The sequence below is a fragment of the Castor canadensis genome, chromosome 11, assembly GCF_047511655.1.
Source record: "Castor canadensis chromosome 11, mCasCan1.hap1v2, whole genome shotgun sequence".
In the NCBI taxonomy this organism is placed as follows: Eukaryota; Metazoa; Chordata; class Mammalia; order Rodentia; family Castoridae; genus Castor; species Castor canadensis.
Window position 1 is genome coordinate 10,663,193 of NC_133396.1, and position 18,438 is coordinate 10,681,630.

The 18,438-nt window shown below is 37.1% G+C and overlaps 1 protein-coding gene across 7 annotated transcripts in view; it reads right to left on the reverse strand.

The window, feature by feature from the left end:
* Positions 1 to 12,272: 12,272 nt before the first annotated feature.
* The window catches only part of Kcnj16 (potassium inwardly rectifying channel subfamily J member 16), a 208,702-nt gene continuing 202,536 nt past the window's right edge, over positions 12,273 to 18,438 (reverse strand). For all 7 annotated transcript variants that reach the window (XM_074045250.1, XM_074045249.1, XM_074045251.1 and 4 more), the window contains one exon: positions 12,273 to 18,161. In XM_074045250.1, the coding sequence (XP_073901351.1) occupies positions 16,810 to 18,090 (1,281 nt within the window). In that variant the 5' untranslated portion in view covers positions 18,091 to 18,161 and the 3' untranslated portion in view covers positions 12,273 to 16,809. The remainder of the gene's footprint in view (positions 18,162 to 18,438) is intronic.

Sequence of the window (18,438 nt, forward strand, 5' to 3'; positions counted from 1 at the left end):
CTTACGTAATTTCCAGGGAACTGGTTGCAGGACCTGATTTCTATTCTGTTGGTCTACTGAGAAGCCTTACCGTCAGTCACCCTTGGTGAGAACATACCCAAGTGCTGATATATGGCTGAAAAGGAACTTAACAATTCCTGGAAGGAAAAGGGTTAAGAGCCAGTAAAAACAGCATAAATTTACACATGACCTCGCATGATTATACTTTTATTCTTTTCCTTGGAAGGAACAACAACAATGACAGCCTTCATAACTAATGCTTCTTGTCTAAAAAACCTTGTCCCTACAGGACACATTGCCTCCTTCTGCAGATGATCTCAACGGAATTCTAGTTAGAAGGGACTTGTAGACAGACAGATAGATGAACTGGCTGGTAAATTTTATTTCAAAAGTACCTAACAGTTTCATTACATCATGGAAAAAAAGTAATCTCAACTATTAAGCTGAAGGGAGAAAGAAGCCTTGTGTGATTCGTTTGCAGTGGTTTGAATTTGGCTGACAAATTCTAGAATTCTATAAGTGTGTTTGCCCCAATCTCAACTTGCTAGAAAGGAGGATAGTTTGACTAGCCAGTGACCTCAATCCAGAAACAATTATGAGCAGATAAAAAGCTATTGCAGTGGCTTCATTTAACAAAAACACAAAATACAACAAAAGCCTGACTCTGATATTATTGTCTTTCATCCTGCTGAGTTCTCTGATATTTTATAACAAAACATAGGATTGTCTAAGAAAGTAAAAAGTACTTGGGAAAAATTAGAGGACACACATTATTTTCCTTTATAGGAGATACAAAATGAACAGAGAGCAAGTGGAGCAATGAGTCAGTCCCCTGACCCTGCCATCTGCAGGGCTGAGGGATGCTTCCCCACATGACTGAGCTGTTTGCAAACTGAGCCATAGTAGGGCATTCCCTGAGGCCAGCAGGAAGTCTGCAGAGGAGGTGGGCTGCAGCTTTTCTCTTTGCCTGACTCTGACCCCTTAACTACCACATAGTTCCTTTTCTTTCTTCTCAGTCTCTTTTCTTCTCTAGGAATTTTTCATCACTTGCCACAACAAGAGGAGAGGTTTGCACATTTGCCTTTGGGGGTGGTGCATCTGGATGGCTGTGGATTTGCCTGTAGAGCCCACAGACACCAGTGTGGCACAGCTGCTGTGGCATGCTCTACCCTGTCCTCCTCCCTCCTACTGTCTACAAAGAAAGTACTCTAGGTTCTTCATGATAAGGGCTCAAATCTCTAAGCAGATTATAGAAGAGCTACCTTGGGGACTTTTGACAATTATTGACTGTATTAAAAGTACTGATGAAGAACTAAATGAAAATGGAAAAGGCAGCAACCCAGCAAACAACAATGAAACATGGAGACATAGCATCATTGAGAGATTTTTCTTTCAAAAGTCCAGCTCTTCACCAAATACCAGTATTTTTGTGGAATGATTCCCCAAACATACCCCTTTCCTTTTGTTCACAAAAAGCAATATAGGATTGAACATTATGTATGGGCAATTTCTCTAGCAGGAAAATGAACCAGAAGAGAGATATATGCTTTTAGGAAAATTCTTCCATTACTAGACCCTAGAAAGTACAACCTTGGACCTATCTGAGATGTTAAATTCAGGGTGTCATGTTACCCATGGTCTACGAATAAGGACCTTCAGCCATGTCTGCAGGCCAAATCAGGCTCTCACAACCTGTTTATCCCAGGAGCTAAGGATGTTTTTGCATTTTTAAGCTTAGAACAAAGGAAAAAGATAAATTTAATTTTGTGACCTTTGAAAAGTATATGAAATTCAAATTTCTCTATTCATAAAGTTTTATTGGAACACAATTCCATTCAGTTGTTACATTCTGTCTGATGGCTACAATGACAGACTTGAGTGGACAGACAGAGACTGTAGGTGATTCACAACGTTTAAAACATTTACTATTGGGTTCTTACCAGTGACCTAGAATAATGTTTTGGAGCATCAAGTTAAATTGAATAAAAAAGGCATCATTGCTAATTCCTCATGTCTGATTCTTGGAGACTGAGTAAATTTAATTGACTCATTTTACTGCCGTTGCCTTCTCATTAAAGAAGGCATAAACTGCTCGTAAGTTAATTTTAGGGTGAACAATATCATGATTGTAAAATATGTATGCGAACAAGGAATATTTTCTGTTCAAGCTAATTATAGTTGACAGGCTTTGATAAAAGACTCTTGCATGTTAAAATTTAGTGGCTTGCATGTGGGTTCATAGAACAGAATGAAGGCTATTATTAATATCAATGATTAAAAATTAATGGATGTGAAAACCAATTCCATGGAGATTAAGTTCTGATCCGTTTTCCTTCATTCTATGGTTGCTAGATTTTTGCAAAGCCACACTTAGCCTTTGTCAAGCTAGCTGATCCGTAGAGGGATCTGACAGTCTGTGGAACCAAAGTTCCACTTTGTGTTGCTTCAACTCAACAACCTCAAATTTATTCTCATCAGTGATCATTAATTGTTATAGTTAGGAATGTAGTTATTGAAATACATCAAGAACAACAAATAATTTAATACATTGGATTATATTTGTAGTAAAAAAAAAGTCATTAAAAAGTGTTTCAGGAAGTCCATTTATCTTTAATGCAGATTACACTAGTATATGGTTCCATTTCCTTCAGTTAAAAAATCTGTTATCTCTTCATATCAAGACTTATATCTGCATCTCTTTCTATATTTGTTCTCAGGGCCAGAATTAGAATCAGGCCAGTAAGGCATTATTTATCTCAGATATAAAACTTAAGAGAAACCAAAATGAAAACCTTTCCATAGTCAAGATGAGTAATAAATTAATATATGATTTTTTCTTAAGTAAAAAGAATGGAAAATAATCCATGATGAGCAAAAAGTCATTGATATAACTGTATCTATAGTGTGAGTAGTTGGGGTTACCTGTAACAGAAATAAGCACTTAATGACAGCATGGTGGCTCAAGGCATTTTTGGAGAGTCAAGCTCTACATCTTTGGTCTAATAACACACACACACACACACTATATATATAATGCATATAAAACAATAACCTAGTTGTTGGGATTGTTATTTTAATTTTCATATGTTTATTTATTGGCATTTTCTCATTTTTCTCTTTTTGATTATTATTTTATAATAAAATGAAAGATTTAGTGTGTGACATTAGCTTAAGAGTATAATGAAGACAGAATTACCTTTTTATTATTACTATAATTTGTCTTCTTTATTAAGCCCACATTGGAATTTGATGAGGGAGCTGCTGGGGATCAAATCCAGGGCCTTACCCATGCTAGTCAAGCACTCTACCACTGAGTTAAATCTACAGCCTCACATGGAAATTTGATATTTCATTTACTGAGAGGCTACAAAAAGCCCTGGGTGAAAGCTCTTCTAGTGCACATAGACACTGCAATTCCATTTCTTTACTGATTAGAAGGGAAAAAAAGTCTTTTATCTGTCTAGCAATATAACTGATGATATTTTGTTCTTTATCTATTAAATGTATCAACACAGAAATAGTTCTAAATCAATATAAATTCACTAGTAGGAAATACTCAAGGAAATCCCCTTACTGGAAAAAACACAGTGTGCACATTTGCTCCATAATTCATGGTGCAACTTTTATCAACATGGCAATACTATATCTTTCTTCTTTTTTTTAAACATACTTACTTCAATGTAATTTGTGTTAATACTGAAGACTGATCATCATTATTATTATAATCATTATCACTGTAGTTTTCAGGACAGAGAACATCAAGCTAGAGGCCACTACTTACTGTCTTAATGACTTAAAACTGGAAATACCTATTTTTTAAAAGTTGTGTTCTCTGTTTTTTCAGTAAAATATGCCTGACAGGCACCTAGAAAACTTAAGTAAGTTGACATCTATTGTTACAAATAATTAGGAGCCATGAAGATAATGCATTTGATACTTTTAGCAATATTTCCTTTGTAAACATTTGTAGATAAGCATACCAACAATTATTTGTGATCCTCTCCCTTATATGTATGTTATGATAATCAGCAAAAATCAATGTTAATGTAGCTACCTAATGAACAGCAGCTTTACTAAATATAAACACATCCCTCCTATTGCAATTGAATTTATGGCAACCACAAAAATGCAGTAAATTAGAGTTTTGTTTACATAATAAATGTCTATTCTTCAGTACTTTTAAAAATACACATTGGACATTATTCCTTAGTCAGTACAAGAATTGCAATGCAAACACTCAAATACACTGTATGAATACTTAATTTATGAAACTTAATTTATTAAATTATAAGACTGGAATCCATCCCCCTTTCTCTTTATTTCTTTTTTCAATTAAGAAGTGAAATTTGTTAGTCTTCATGTTCTGGTGGATTGAATGCAAAAAGCTCCATGAGCTTTTAACCTTAGTTAACCATATGCTCTATCATACTGAATTTTGAAAGCATGAAAAATAACCTTAACAGAGACCAAAATCTATGACTTAAACCCATTAAGATCTGCTCTCCACTATTCCTCTCAACCCTCTGAAAGCAGATATGAGAATGGATCAGTTGATAAGGAAAGTCAGCAAAAGAAGGTTTATGGATAGGGATGGGGCTGACTTTAATTGAAAAACCAGTTATATGGAAAAGTTATCATAAAGACAAGCAAATATTTGATTGACATCTTCAGGGGTCAGTTGACTGCTGTTGAGCCCCAGCATCACCCCACAGTAGCTAATGACTACCATTCTTTGAACAATTTCAGTTTCAACTGACTCCTGGTTCTCTACCTCATGTATTCAGCACTTAGCCTCTTCTTATAATGCTTTAATATTATATACTAAAATGCTTGTGAGACAATATAGAGACCCATGAGCTAGGATAAGTATCTTTGATGAATTCCAACACACTTGACACATTCCTCTTCAACACTTGGCTGCAGAATATGGCCAAATAGAGGAAGATCTAGAGTGCTACATATGGCAGCATCAGAAATACCGAATCTTTGGAACACACCAAAGCCATAATAAAAATTGTGATCTAGCTACTGAGTTCTAGATCTCCACAATTTATGCTTCACAGCAAATAAAATTATTTACCTCTGATTGAAATATAAATGCATAGACTATTCATAAAACTAAAACATGTTCCTTTTGGAAAACTGGAAAATTTTCAATTGATCAGTTCTTGGAAACTACATTTTATAACAAATTTTATTGATGAAAAGCACACAGCTACATTGACTGATAGCACTTTCAGGTGTAATTACCAGAACTGGGGGTGTACCTCAGTGGTAGAGCACTTCCCTAATATGCAGGAGGCCTTGGGTTCAAACCACAGCACTCCAAGAAAAGAAAAAGAAAAAAAAAAACAGTATGATTTCAATCCTTCAAAGGAACTTTGAGACTGCCTGACAATCTTATTATATTCAGCCCTATTATATTTCTCTAGCTTGTCTCTAGGATAAGTATTTGAATTTTGCATGCCTCCACTCAAACCTCCCATAATAATCTTCATTCTATGTGATGGCCTTACTTTTTATTGCATTACACAAATGGAACCCTAACGAAGGCAATGAGTTCCTCCTTCAGTGCCCTCTGTTCCAGCAGGAAATCCCACTGTGCACCTCCACCTGTCTATGCCATGTCTTTCCGTGCCTACAACTAGAACGACATGCTGCTACTTCCCAGTCTACTTGTAGACTAGGTACCATTCCTTCTCATTTGTTCAAGCACTCTGTTTCTTTAATTTTCCTTTCTCTCCTACATTATCTATTTTTCTCCTTGGAGAAGAACTGTTGCCATCTGTTCCTAGTCATTCTAAAGTACCTCCTCCCTCTAACAAAGGAAAAAATACAAAGAAAAAAGGAGTGCTTCCCTTGACCTTATCTCTTCCTCCAGCTGTTGCTTCATATGCCTTTCTGCCATTTACATCAACACTTTTCAAAAGTTGTCTTGACTTTCTCACCTCGCATTCTGTATAGAGCTCCCTTCACTCAGGCAATCACTCCAGTCATTGTTTCAAAATTGTAGTTCCATCATGACTGTCCATTGACTTCTCCTTAGATCACCTTCTTCGTGTGACTTTTAAGTAACACTTTTCTGTCTTTTTTTTAATATCTCAGGATTGCTCCTTCTCATTCTTTTGTAATGAATTTCTTTATGTCTCAACTGCAAGATATTGCAGTGACCTGGTTCTGTTTACTACCACTAGTCCTTCTCTCCATTTGATACCCAGGAGACCCCAGAGAAGCCTGTATCTTTAAACTTGTATTTACGCAGATGGCTTTCAAACTTACAGCTTCAGGTCTGACCTTCTTCCACAAATCCAAATCCACACATACAACTTCCTACTCTTTGTTCTCATTTGGGTTTCAAATAGGTATCTCTAATTTTTGCTGCTCCCCCAGATTGTCAAATTCTGCTTCAGGGCACTTGTGCTGGTTGGGGACTCTATTTCTTCAGGTATCTACATGCTTCTCTTTCGCTATTCTATATGTCTGAGCCTGTCTCTCCATGCATGAGTAAATTCCTTTCTTTCTAATATCACTTTACAGAACATGACATTAAGTTGTATTTTACAATGTTTAAGAATGACCAGACCCATGGTAAATGCTCAATGTATGAATGCATAAATTCAGGAATTTTTAAAAATAATATGCTGGTGTCAAAATTTTATCTCACTGGTCATTAATTTTAGTCTTGGATACAAAGGTGAGAGAAAGAAAAAAGGAAGGAAGGAAGGGAAGATGGAGGGAGAAAGGAAGAAAGGAAGGAGAGCAAGTGAGGCAAGAAACAAATCAATAAAAAATAAAGCCATGATTTACAATAACAATTATTGTTCATAGCAATGAATGCTGGGTAATTGTGTTTCTGCTACTTAATAATATGTGGTTGTAAGCAAGATGCTTTCTTGTTCTGTATTTCATTCATAAAGCAGTACATGGGTGAAGCACAGGGAAGATTCTGTTCTAAAATTCTATGAGACATATTTCTCATTTATGGAGACATTATGCATATACATAAGGCAGTTACAACACCTCATGATGACAGGAATGGGAGTGTTAAAATTAGGTGCTTTTCTCACACAATGACAATAAAAATAGGCACCATATATTGGTCATTATCCTGTGCCTGGTATTGTCTGAAGTGCAATGTGTCATTTAATTGTCACAATTTGATGAGGAAAGTACTTTAACCTCTATTAAATAGATAAGGGAAAGGCTTAGATGTTAGAGTCATTTGCCTAAGGCCATAAGAACAAATTCACAGGTCAAGGATTCAAACAGATCAGTGGACCTCCTCGATTTCAATCTAAATTAGAGAGTAAAACAAAGAGAGAGAGAGACAGAGAGACTAAAAATATAGAGTGAGAATATGACATAGAAAAGATAAAGTGATAGATGCAAATCCAAAGAAACAGAGATGAAGAGACAGAGAAGACACTGAAAGGTAAATAGAGTGAAATAAACAACACTAGCATGACAGTACCTGTTACAATGTATTAAACTCTCTCTCTAGCTCTCTCTCTCTCTCACTCTCCTCCCTCCCTCTCTCCTTCCTTCCCTCTCCTTAGAAAGAATGATTGTTGAACTTCATTATTTTCTAATACTTTCATATATATATATATATATATATATATAATATATATTGCATATATAACTCATACCTAATCCAGCAGACCCGATGGTATAAGACAATGACCATTGCATTTCTGAATTTGTCTTAAAATATAGTATTTAGTCCCTAGTAGATAGTACTCTGTGGGAAGGGTGGCCAAACATCTTTCACTGTTCTTCACATTTGGATACTGATAAGCGGAATTTAGCAAAGAAAAAAAATCCTTTAGACAAATATCACAGCTCTTTGAAATGCATAAAATTATGAGATTATACTACATATAGTTGTAAAGCAAATCTTTACTCCGTTATTCAAATTTTATTGTTTATTAAGCTATTTTTGTATATGCACTTGCATTGTTATTCCAAATATTGGTAATTGATACCTAAATTTTGGCTGCTTTCTCTTGCAATCAATAGGTTACTGAATTATTTGTTAGATTCTTGATGGACACTATCCAGACTTCCATGTCTATATTTATAGATTGAAAATAGCAGCATAAATGATGCCCAATTTCATCTTCTAAATATGGAGTCTCTGTTGAGGCAGCAGAGGGAAAATCTCGTGCACACAACCCATACTTAGACCAAAGCCATTTGTCATTTGTTATTGCATGCTATTTTCTGAGTTGAATGGTGCCTGTCATATTTTGCTTGTTGGCATTATTGTCAATGCGCTTTCCAAGTTATTTTTCCAAATGTTATTCCCTAGCAGTGGAGGAAAAATAAAAACGTTCTAGCATTGCTTCATGGAGAAAAAAAAAAAAAAAAAAAAAATCTATATTTTCATGTGACCACAAGGTGGCACAATGGGGACCAAGAATGTTCAACTTCCTAATAGCAATGCAATTACCAGAGGCATTTCCATAATTAATATTAATACTGTTATGATGATGATGATATTTCAAAAGAATGACATTAAAATATCACCCCAGCTTTTGGTGTAAAAATGCTTTTTTAAATTTATTTTTGTTTTCTTCCTTCTGCCTGCAAAACCATTAATACCTTGCACTCCTCCAATTCCCATCCTCCAGGAAGACAAGTAGGTCTGCAGTTCCTTTATTTTGTGCATAGCCCAAAGTTTTAAAACAAAAGTTAATTTCAATAATCATTCAAATTTCTGGAGAAGGATAAACAAAGCAGTTTCTTGTTTGATCCGTCTAATATTCAATTCAGTTGTAACCATTCCATGACTATTCCAACAGTTATTTGTAATACAAGAATAAAAGATCCATTCTGGAAATTTTTCTTATAGTAACAGTTAAGATTTGTTTTTTGAAAATTGATATTTCTCTGGGATCCATGCCATATACAAAATTGGGAAGAGCACCCAGAATGTTTATCTTATAAATTCTTATTTATTTTATGATTGCTTTGAGAATAGATCATCATTCCTCTTGCTTGGGGAACTACGAGACTACTGATGCCTGCAAATCTATGTGCTGAAATGATAATTACTTATTGGCAAGGTGTAAAAGGGCAACCACTTTTTACCAATTAAATGAAACACACACTGGCCAGAAAAATTGTTCTTCATTTACTGATCAAATCACTCATGTGAAAATGCACCTCTTTTCTTCCTTTCTTTCTTTCTGTTTTGTGGAGGGTGTACCGGGGTTTAAACTCAGGGTTTCACACTTGATAGGCAGGCACTCTACTGCTTGAGTCACACTTCCAGTCCCTTTTTGCTCTGGTTACTTTGGAGATAAGTTCTCACTTTTTTGCCCAGCTGGACTGCAGTTCACCTATTTTATACTTTCCGTCATTGCTGGGATAACAAGCATATGCCCCAGCTTTTGTTTGAGATGGGATCCTGCAAACTTCTTACCCAGGCTTTCCTTGAATGCAATCTTACCAACCTCAGTCCATCAAGCAGCTAAGATTACAGGCATAAATCACCGCCAGCACCCACTGAAAACAATAAGGGTGATAGTAACTAAAGGTTAGTATCAACTTGAATTAAATTTACCCCTGATTTCTATGTAGAAGAGAAGTTCCAGTAGCATGTTTGAGGACATTTCTGAGCTTGTGTCATATAAATGTATGCTGTCTTCATTAGTCTTTTAATGCTGTTTCTGTACAAATTTCATGACACAACTTACTTCCTGCCGTTGCTATTGTAAAAGCAATATTTCATCTTTTGTTAGATTCAAACCTGTGGCCTTTTTAAATACCGTCAATTTTGTTGTTTAAAATAGACCCGGCTTTAGGGAAGGGCAGTATTAGCAAATCTGAAAACTAAATTCAGTTATTATTACATTAATTCAATTGTTGATTTGTTATTATGGGTAGTGCACAATTTTCATCATGTTAGTTATACGTTAAAGAAAAAGCTGTAGAAAATAACTTGAAATTGGGACTTCCCACCAAGTTCAGACTAGCCAGGGACCTTGAAAGAAGACATACTGTGGTAAATCACATCAATGTCTACTCTGTTCAGGCTGTTCTGACAAAATTTCACTAACTGGAAGTCCAATCAACAGTAGAAATCTGTTTCTGGAGGTGAGGACGTCCAAGATCAAGTCAGATTCAGTGTCTGGTGAAAACCCAGACAAAGCTTTCTCATTGTGCTCTGCATGGTGGAATGAGTGACAGGTCTCAAAAGATTCTTTTATAAGGACACTAAGGTCTCCCAAGAGGGCTTTGACTTCTTGACCCAGTCACTTCCCAAGAGCCCTACTTCATCAGATGGCTGGACCCTGTGGCTCACACCTACTCTGGAGGCAGTGATTGAGAAGATGCAGGTTCTAAGCTAGCCTAGCTAAAAAGTTATCTTGCATTAGATGTAGTTTGATTTGTACTTGGTACTATTCACTAATCCTTATATGTGGTAGAATTCTTACTCTCAAAGCACCAATTTTATTGAATATTCTGTCTCACACAATGAAGAGGAAATATGATTTAGATAACCCAGAATCGTTTTGGTAAATAGTTCGGAAATCACTTACATTTGGATGGGAACAATTTATATATCTTCTACCAAATGGTTGCATGTTTGCTCCTTTTTAATTTTTGTTTTGTTTTTTTTTTTTTGACTTAAGTCAATGCTAAAAGTTAAAGAATGTTAAGTTGTCAAAACACCAGAAGAGATGAAGAATTTGCCTTTGGCAATGATATTAATAGCATGCACTTTCTTAGCACTAACTACATGTCAGGGCATTGTTTTGAGTCCTCTGTAAATATTTTCTCACTTAGAACAATCCTTACAACAACGATGAAGTCGGTACTAATATTTTCCTTACTTCACAGTTGAGGGAACTTGGGCTCAGAGAGGTTAAGTAAATTGTCCAAAGTTACAGAGTAATAAAAGAGTAGAAATAATATCCAGTTTGTTCTTAAGTCTGTGCTCCTACTTGTAGCTTTGTGCAGCAAGAAGGGCTATACAGATAAGGAAAGTAGGGATCAAAGATGCCAGCTAAGTCACTACTGCCAGCCCAGGTCTGTATGGCTCTCTCATTTGGGCTCCCTTCCCTATAACACCTGCCTGCAGCTCATTGTGTTCCCCAGTTCACTAAGGCTGGCCCTGCCAGAGGACTAAATGTTCCTGCTTCCAAGGTGAAAGGCTTGGTGGCAGTGGATCAGTGCACATGGGTGTGCCTCATTGCTAGCATTTCCCTGAAAAGGTGTGAGCTGTTTTTTTAAAAATTTATCTTTGTTTGTCTACATTCTGAAATTTATCTCATTTATCATGGCTCTTACCAGCCATTTTCCACATTTTTTTCTTGGCCCAGTCTCACTAAATCATTAATGACCAATGAAGAGTTCAGTAGCATTTCTCTACAATGCTGGGCTTTTCATTAACAAATGATTCATTTAACAATTACATTATAATGATATCCCAACCTTGGGCTGCACCAGGACCACTTATCATCTATGGGGATTCAGAGAGATCTAGGTTGGTTATTGGTAATTATATTTTCTTCCTCTTCTGTCCTTCCATTTTTGTATCTGTTTCAGTAGATTCACTTCTCTGAATTGGAGGTTTCATTCCATGTAGAGTTGGATTTGCCTCAATATGCTGATGTCTTAAACATCTTTGGTTCTACAATTAGCAGTTGCCAGGGACTAGCTCTGCCCTTAACCCAAACTGATGCCAGCATCATCTTCCCCAGACAAACTAATGAAAGAGAAATCAACAGCAGTACAATAAATAATTGATCTCCAACATGTGCTTCTAATTCTAATAAAGGCGTTTAACCACAGTGAGTATTGCATGTGATTAAAGTATTTTGTGTGGAAATGTGAAACTTTCTGATAACTTTCTGTGAAGACATTTTCATAGTGACTAAACCCTTTTGGGACTCTTTCTGTCTCAAGTTCAAATTACTTAGATAGCTATGAGGAATATTTTATAGGCCCCTATGGTCAATGATAACAGTAGAGAAAAAGCATTCGTTGGCTATGTAATTTAGCAAGGCAGTCTTTTTAGATTTTCTTCCATCACGCTGCTGCAATTCTTTAAATAATTAACCTGTTTCTCTGCAGCCTGACAAGTCCCAATTTTTCCATCCAGGGCCTGTGATGAGTGATTAGCTGGGACAGGTTGCTTTATTTATTTTGATGACTAAACATCTCAATCCAGTTTCTTTGTCGTGGTATGACAGACTCTAGAGATGTTATCCTTTGAATTTATAGTATTTATAAATTAGAACAAATTGGTGAGATCCAACAAGAAAAGGCAATAGGTAATTTTATTTATATTTTTATTTTTGTTTTTCTTGTTAGATGCTCTAATTGAGAATCTATTGAACTTTAAAGGGTGTATTCAAGTTCAAGGGTATTGAACCTCAGGGTTGTTGAACTAAGTCTCCAGAATCTGCACAAAGTATCCCAAATTACAGACCTGGACATTCCCAACGAAAGCAGTAGAGGATGGCACAATGAGGCAAGAGGCAGCTTGTACCCAGCCAGATCTCACAACCTAAACACAGGGTCCTGAAAGCAGAGTGTTAAGTTGGTTTAGCAAACCAAGAACAAGAAAAGGAGCTTTTGAGAAGTTAAGGTTTTCCTTCCTAAAGAAAATCTCCACAGAAGTGCAGGCCCCTGATGGATTCACAGCAAAACTTGTGTCTTCTTAGGGAATGTCCTGTTGGGGACATGATGTGCTCTCTGATGACAGATTTATCCAAACTGGGGTTTGGTTATGACTTTCTGTTTTTCAAAGACCTCATGTTCAGGGTAATTTTTGCAGAGGATTTGCCAAGTGCACTCTGCAGCCTCCTCTGCTCATATGCACAGTGCTAACTCCACTTGAATTTTCTGTGTAGCTCTGGACAGTCTTTCCTCTTGACTGTGGGTCATGTTGCTCCTTAAAAATGAAAGTAATAAAGAGGCCACACTGAATTTGAATGGAGACAGGACTTGATTTATGGAATACCACCCATGGGCGTGCTGGTGTGGTTTCTAGAAATCTCCAGGCCAAACTTACCTTAAAAAACACAGGGCTTTATCCACACCTTGCAAGACATTCAGAATGGCAGCATGAAGGCCTGTTATGGATGGGGCTAATGCAATCTTAAACTGAGTAGAACATGCTGCCTGAAAGAGGAGTAGGCTAGAAAATCTTCTATGTGTATATCCCAGCCTCTAACACAGAAATAAGAAATGCAAATGCTTAAGCATTTAAAGTAAGGCTCTAAGTTCCTTGGCATGTGTTTAAAGTTCCCTAGAATGTTCTAAATTGAGGCTCTTTGGCCTCCCTGGGGTCTGATGAGAGAGTTTAAGGAGAGTTCATTTGCGGGGAGGGGTATTTTTATTCCTCCAAGCTGTATACTGCTCACTTCGCCCTGGGCCTCCATTGATTTCAGGTCATTAGCCATAGTGAAAGTCCCATCAAAGCACAGAACTTATGTAATTCTGTTTCAGGGGAGGAAGAAGATCAAGGGCAGCTCCTTGGCAGGCCTAGTCAATACTGTTACCAAGGTCACTCAGCCACTCGTGTCTCAGAGGCACTTCCAGGCTAAAACACTCCCTTTGTGTTTGTTTTACAGTAATAGTGGCATTTCCTCAAGTCCCCAGAAAATATGTAATTTTCGCAGTGGCCAGCTCCATCAAATGTTATCAAGTTCAAGTTGAACTTAAATCTTACATCTACTTTTTCTTACAGCCTTGTCGACTAGGTAATTCTCTTTGGACTCATTGCTCACTGTGTCAGTTAGAAAACATACTTATTTTCACTGGTGCAAAAGAATCAAGAGATATGCAATCTATGAATGGGTTCTCTCAACTTTCCATTGTCCTTTGTAGACATCCTCAATTGGTCTTCTTGAAACATGGATGCTGGGTGTCAGCTATCAAGTCTAGGGTCCAAATGAGGAGAGGGTGAAGACACTAAATCAGCTCCTATAAAAAAGCTTTCATCAGATGGGCTACAATGGTGTCACTTAACACCATCCCAGCTGCAAAAATGATCGAGAAGCATAGTTGCAATGTCTTTTTTTGTTTGTTAGTTGGTTTGTTTTAAACCTTAGCACACTATTGTTGCTATTAGGCATTTGCTAGTCAGGATGCAGCAGAAAAATGAGTACTTGATGAAAAGGAAAATTTTAAATATCCATTTTACTACTTTGTTTTGGAGACAAGTTTGTGCACAACACTTGATCATGTTTGATGAACTGGTGGCAGGAAAAACAGTGTTTCCTTCTCTCTCTCTCTCTCACAGTCTGTTCAAGCACCCAGTGGAGCAGTGCTTAGTGCCACATTTTGTTTTCCCATCTAATTAACGCCAATGAATAATTTCATTTTTCGAGAGAAATAGATGGTATAAGGACAACATATTCAACCTACTTATCATTGTTGAGCATTTAAAATGAGAAATGCCATTTTGTACAGAGGCTTTTTGTAATGCCTACAGATGCAAGTAATTGTTCTTGCAGATATAGCTGCGCTACCTGCTGTCAAAAACCCATAAAAGTGGCTCACTCTGCTGAGTTTGCTCTAATTATAGGAGGCAGCATTCTGATGTTCAGCAAATAGAATTTGAACGATAGAGAACCTAACTTTATGCACAGACTTTTGTGGGTTTTTTAAGATCTTTATTATGAAGTGATTCATTTTGGGTATCAAACTATGTTATAAAATCTCCCCAGAAAATTAGGAATGAATATTGCATGTGATTGCTGATCTGTGTACAAGGATTTAATTATAGAGCACACACACAAAAGAACATATTAATAGAATCGACGTCCCCTGTTCTGACACTGTCAAGGCACACTAGATGGACAGAATTCATGATGCACAGAATGGTGAAAAGAAACTAACTATGAATTAAAGCAACTTAAAATAAAAGAAGTGGAGAATAATTGATTCTTCCTGTGACTTTTTTTCAATCTTGTAGATTGCAGTATTTTAATATAGCCAAGTAATTGCTGCTACAGAATCAAAATCTACACTGTGTGTGTATGTAATTTGAAAAATCAAATTTGCATTTCTGAAGCAGTACAGAAAAATAGTGTATTAGTTAGATTTCTGATATTAAGCTTCAGGAAAATTTTTTAACTTGCGTGACCTGAACATATCTCTTTTTTGTAAAACAGTAGTAATGAAAGATTAGCACATGTGCATTTAAAAAGTAACCATACTGCTTTATGTAGCAGAGAGAAAAGAAGTAAAGAAGGCGGGTGGTGGGGGGAGGAGGGAGGAGAAAAAGAAGAAAATAAGAGGAAAAAGAAGAAAAGCATTTAATATACCTTTGTATTTTACTTTTACTGATAACTTGGACTGTGATTTAGGTCAGGTTACTTGGGAGTTTTAGTTCAAATGGACAGACAGAGAGAGAGAGAGAGAGAGAAAGAGAGATTTTCCAGAAAAAGCAAAAACTATGTGTATGTAAATAAAACAAATAAAAACTGTATCATATACTTATTGCCAGATCAATAGCAATGGAAAAAAACACCTGCAAATAATTCTGAATGCAGCTGATATATCTTCAATTTATAAAGTGACTGTTCACTCCTAGGTGATTGGGTTTGTGCTGAAGATAATCATAAGTTAGCATCTTTTCACATGGAAATAGAGCATACAAATGTATCTCATGTCCTAAAATTTAGGCACCCCCATAGCATTCACAATATTCATTTAATGTACATTAAAATTAGCTTACTTGTATAATAATTCACAAAATCATCCCATTCAATGATTTTTCCAGGTTCAACAAAGTGGTTTCTAAGCATTCACATCTCAAGTCATTAAAGGTACCATGGCGGGAAGTACACATAACTACTCTGGGCACAATAAATACTCCCCTCCCACATCGACAAAGATTCTACCTGTTATATAACTGCCAGTGTTGCAGTCTCTTAGGACACAAGAGAAGAACTTTTTCTCTCAAAGTGTCTGACGTTGCTTATAGCTGCTATCCATTTCTCAACCCATCTCTGTGACCCTAACCCTTTTCCACATCCTTGAAAAAGGTGAAAGGTAGGTACAGGAAGTCCCCTTGACCAAGAACCTGGAAAGGTCACAGTTGCCTTATTTCTGCTCCTCATTGGTTGAGGTCAAACAAATTATATGGCAGAGAAATACTGCTCTAAATAATATTGTCAACTTCTCTTCTGCCACATGAGTTGGTGGGAAAATATTAGCTTCTAGCATTTCTAGCCCATTACCTGGGCAAGGGTAGTAAAAGAAGTCTGTGAATGTGGCATTGTCAATTTCTTTACACCCACTACCTCTGCCTGCTGATGCCAAGACACTATGAAAGGCAAATGGAGTGACCTGAACTAGCTGCTGGACTTGATAGTAGTGTGTCTTGGCATTATGGTACCGAATGCCTATCTTGTGTGTCTTGGTTAGATGATAGGATACATTATACAAGAAGCCACTCATTTTTATTATCAATTCTATCGATGTAAAAAGTTATTCATTCTATCAAACATGAATGCCTACTATTATTTATTCCTGCATTTTGCCTTTATTCTCTATTACTGAATATCTCACCTCCAATGAAAGATATATGAGATAATGAAAGGAGACTGAATTTATCAATTAGGCTTCTCATAGTATAAATTTGCTAGCAAAAAAATTTTTAATAATAGAAAACTACGAAAATTGTAGATTACCTTTTACCAAGTTGAACCTGCTCTACTTACTGTTATCACCATAAAACATAGCTATAACATTTTTTTAGAAGCTGTGTTTGCAACATCTTGCTTTCTGGTGATTAGCTGGAAAGTAAAATGATCAGGTGGTCCCCCTTCTTACACTGCAACACTACATCTGGGATTCTACAGAGATCCTATTTAAAGTCAGGACAGCTTTCTGATAAGGTGCTTCCTTACACTCATTGAGGGTAGAAGTGGTGGTCTCCTCTGGGTTTTCACAGCTGCTCACAATGGCAACTGCACTAAATGACTTTTGTCTGACATTGGTGTCTGATGTGCCAGATCCTCCTACAGGTGGTGCTTTTTCCATATTGAGGAGCTGTTGGTCTTTCCAGTCCAGTTGTTTGGCACTGCAAAAGGGGGCATAGACTTCTACACTTCCCTCAAACTGCAAACAATTCACTTTGTAATACTTTCTTTTCACTTCCAGAACATCATTAAACCTATGACCCCAAAGAATTTCTCGGGGAACATACGAACTTCTAGATTGATGGGATGTCCCAGTGGAATCACCAGTATAGATAAATGTCACCAAAATCTCAAAGTTATCTTTGGCCACTGCTTTGCGGTCAAGGGCATACAGAGGACTCTCATGGTCAATTTCATGAACAATAGTTACGGGAGTCACCAGGATGATCTGGTCATTGACCAGTTTGAGGTCCTTGAATGCCATCGTCATCCTCCCTTCACTGTCTTCTGTGTAACGGAGAAGTTGGGCTCTCACAGTTCCTTCAACCACATGGTTGGGTCGGAAATCACCAATGCGCCACATGAGGCATAGCTTCCCATCTCTCATACCTATGAGTGCAAAGTAGCTAAATCGGATGGTTTGGGCTCTCTTTCGAGCAGTTGCCATCTTGGCCAAGGCAGCTCCAATGATGAAGGTATTTATGATGCAACTTAGGATGGACTGAAGGATCACCATGAGCACTGCCACTGAGCACTCTTCAGTGACGCATCGGTAACCATACCCTATGGTGGTTTGAGTCTCAAGGGAGAATAAAAAAGCCGCTGTGAAAGAATGCACGTTGTCAACACAAGGTGTGATGTCTGGGTCATTTAAGAGATCCCCATGATGAAAGGCTATTAGCCAAAAAATAGAGCCAAATATCAACCAGGAGAGAATATAAGACAAAGAAAATATCACAAACATATGGCGCCATTTGGTGTCCACCAGGGTGGTGAAAATGTCGACCACATAGCTCCCCCATTCTCCAAAAATGTGCTTGAAATACACGTTACAGCTGCCATCTTTGTGAAGCAGACGCCTTCGTGCTCGTCTCTTCTCAGCTCTCACATGCTCTGGGGGATAGCCTGGGTATGTGGGGTCCACATTTACAAACTGATAGTTGCTGCCATGGTAGCTCATTCTTTCTTGTGCCTTGGGCATGCAGGTGAGTTCTGTGGCAGTAAGAGCTCTAAGTGTGTTACTGCTTCTCAGTTTGAGTTTTCAGGTAAAATCTAAAAAAAAAAAGAGAAAAAGAAAATTAAACACACATTAGCTTTAGCTTTCAATTTCCACCTTCACAGCAGTTTGACAAATTGGGAGCAATCTATGCCATCTGAAATAACTAAGGCTTCATTTGAAGCATAGAGCCACTCAGTATTGATTACTCATTTCAGTTTAGAACTCAGCTCAGTCATTACAGGAAGAAAATATGCAATTAGAGAAAATAACATTTTTATATATGCATAAGGCTTGAGTAAACACTATGATTATCCCAAATGATGCCTCACT